The sequence below is a fragment of the Galeopterus variegatus genome, unplaced genomic scaffold (genome assembly GCF_000696425.1).
Source record: "Galeopterus variegatus unplaced genomic scaffold, G_variegatus-3.0.2 Scaffold1318, whole genome shotgun sequence".
Classification (NCBI taxonomy): domain Eukaryota; kingdom Metazoa; phylum Chordata; class Mammalia; order Dermoptera; family Cynocephalidae; genus Galeopterus; species Galeopterus variegatus.
Genome location: NW_007727429.1, coordinates 341,244 through 343,037, shown reverse-complemented (window position 1 = coordinate 343,037; position 1,794 = coordinate 341,244). Strand labels below are relative to the sequence as shown.

The 1,794-nt window shown below is 36.0% G+C and overlaps 1 protein-coding gene across 1 annotated transcript in view; it reads left to right on the top strand.

Annotated features, from left to right (window-relative positions):
* Positions 1 to 1,794, top strand: part of SLC9A9 (solute carrier family 9, subfamily A (NHE9, cation proton antiporter 9), member 9) — a 295,459-nt gene that overhangs the window by 16,010 nt on the left and 277,655 nt on the right. Inside the window, exon 2 of the mRNA XM_008576256.1 lies at positions 1,276 to 1,478. Within this exon, the coding sequence (XP_008574478.1) occupies positions 1,276 to 1,478 (203 nt within the window). The remainder of the gene's footprint in view (positions 1 to 1,275; positions 1,479 to 1,794) is intronic.

Sequence of the window (1,794 nt, the reverse complement as noted above, 5' to 3'; positions counted from 1 at the left end):
TCCATCAGTTTTGTTAGGGAATCTTAGGCAGAAAAAGAAAAATTATGAAATGACTTGTCTTTTTAAAATGGTTTTATTGTTGCCAATTTGTGAGCTGCTTCAGTTACTGGAAGGAAAGCCTCTTCCTACTCTCAGGACTGGGTCAGAAAGCAGGTGAGGCTACCTTCTGTGGTGCCTTGTGTGTCCTGAATCAGTCTTTGAAATAAGTGAACTCCCGTTTAACAAGAGTGTGCTAAGAGCCAGGATCACACGTGACTTATTTCAGATCCTTTTGGGTCTGAGCTGAGAACTTCCTGACATTACGTAAGTGCATTTTATCACTTTTTTCCCATATGGGCTTAGTTTTTTTGTTAAAATATATACTTTTTCCTCCTCCTTTTTGAGAGGTTTTGGGTAGTAGGGAAGGTACTTGGTCTGGCATTTTTCCTCACTCATGATGAGTAATTTATTGTGATATTTTTTTCACATTATCTTCCACTAGCACATTTCTAGATTAACTTCCTCGTAGCACTTGGTGAGGGCTCAAGAAAGTCAAACTAATTATAATATTAGCCTAAGTCAGACTTAGTTGGGAAAGTGAATTGAAGCACATGAAAAGCAAATTAAATGAAGTATTTTTGAAATAAATAGGAGCAACTACTAGATCTTCTGTTGTTTTGGATTGTCTCTTCCATGTGGTTTTTTTTTTTGTTCACATGGATAATAGAAAATTATCCTGAAATAAATAATTTTTAAAAGTCACTTGTTGGCAATATAGGATTTTAATTAAAATACAGTCTTTAGTTTTACCTTTGGATAGTACCTGGACATAAATTAAGTATTTCTCTTCTCACCCTCCTGTCCATTTTTATCTGCATTTCTACATAGCATTATTTCTCAAAACAGGTTGACCCCCCTGAAGATGCTGATAATTATCCCTGTTCCTATAGCAATTTGTTCTGTAACTGGATTGCCAATATGCCTAATCAGAAATTTTGTTATTATTTTATCCACATATTGATTCCTTCATCAGCAGCCAGAGTCAAATGTCTACTTTTGAAAAATTAAGGCAAGAGATAGGGAAAATGTCTAAGTTGCTGCTGGGGCCCTCTTGGTTTTTTCAGACGGTGGATTATGAATTCTGCACGTAAAATGCTTAATTGACCTCAAGTGGCTCAATTATTTTCTGGATGAACTTCTAAATCATGTGACTCCTTGAATCACAATCAGCTTTTGTTGTTTCAAGTATCCAGAGTTGGCAATAGGTGACTCAGCANTATTTATTCTTTATTTTAGGCCTCGTAATGGGTTTAATTTTACGATATGCTACAGCACCAACTGATATTGAAAGTGGAACTGTCTACGATTGTGGAAAACTGATCTTCAGTCCATCAACTCTGCTAGTTAATATCACTGACCAGGTTTATGAATATAAATACAAGAGAGAAATAAGCCAGCACAACATCAACCCTCACCAAGGCAATGCTATACTTGAAAAGGTAAGGACCCTATCTGGTCATATACTATTGTTTTCCAATATAAAGAATTGCATCCTATATGAGCCTCTGTATGAAACGCATTCACACACATATATATGTCCCTTTCAACACCACATCACTGGGGCCATTTAGTCGATTGAGGGGTCAAGACCTTGAATTTTACTCTTGTATAAGCTCAGTTGTCTGCATTTTTTCCTACAAGTTGGGAAAGAAAGATTTTTAATAGAATTGTTTTGCCAGCCACAGTTACATTGGGCAAAAAAATGATGACAAAAATTCAGCATCTCTGCCTTTCCTGATACTTGATTCAAGTTTT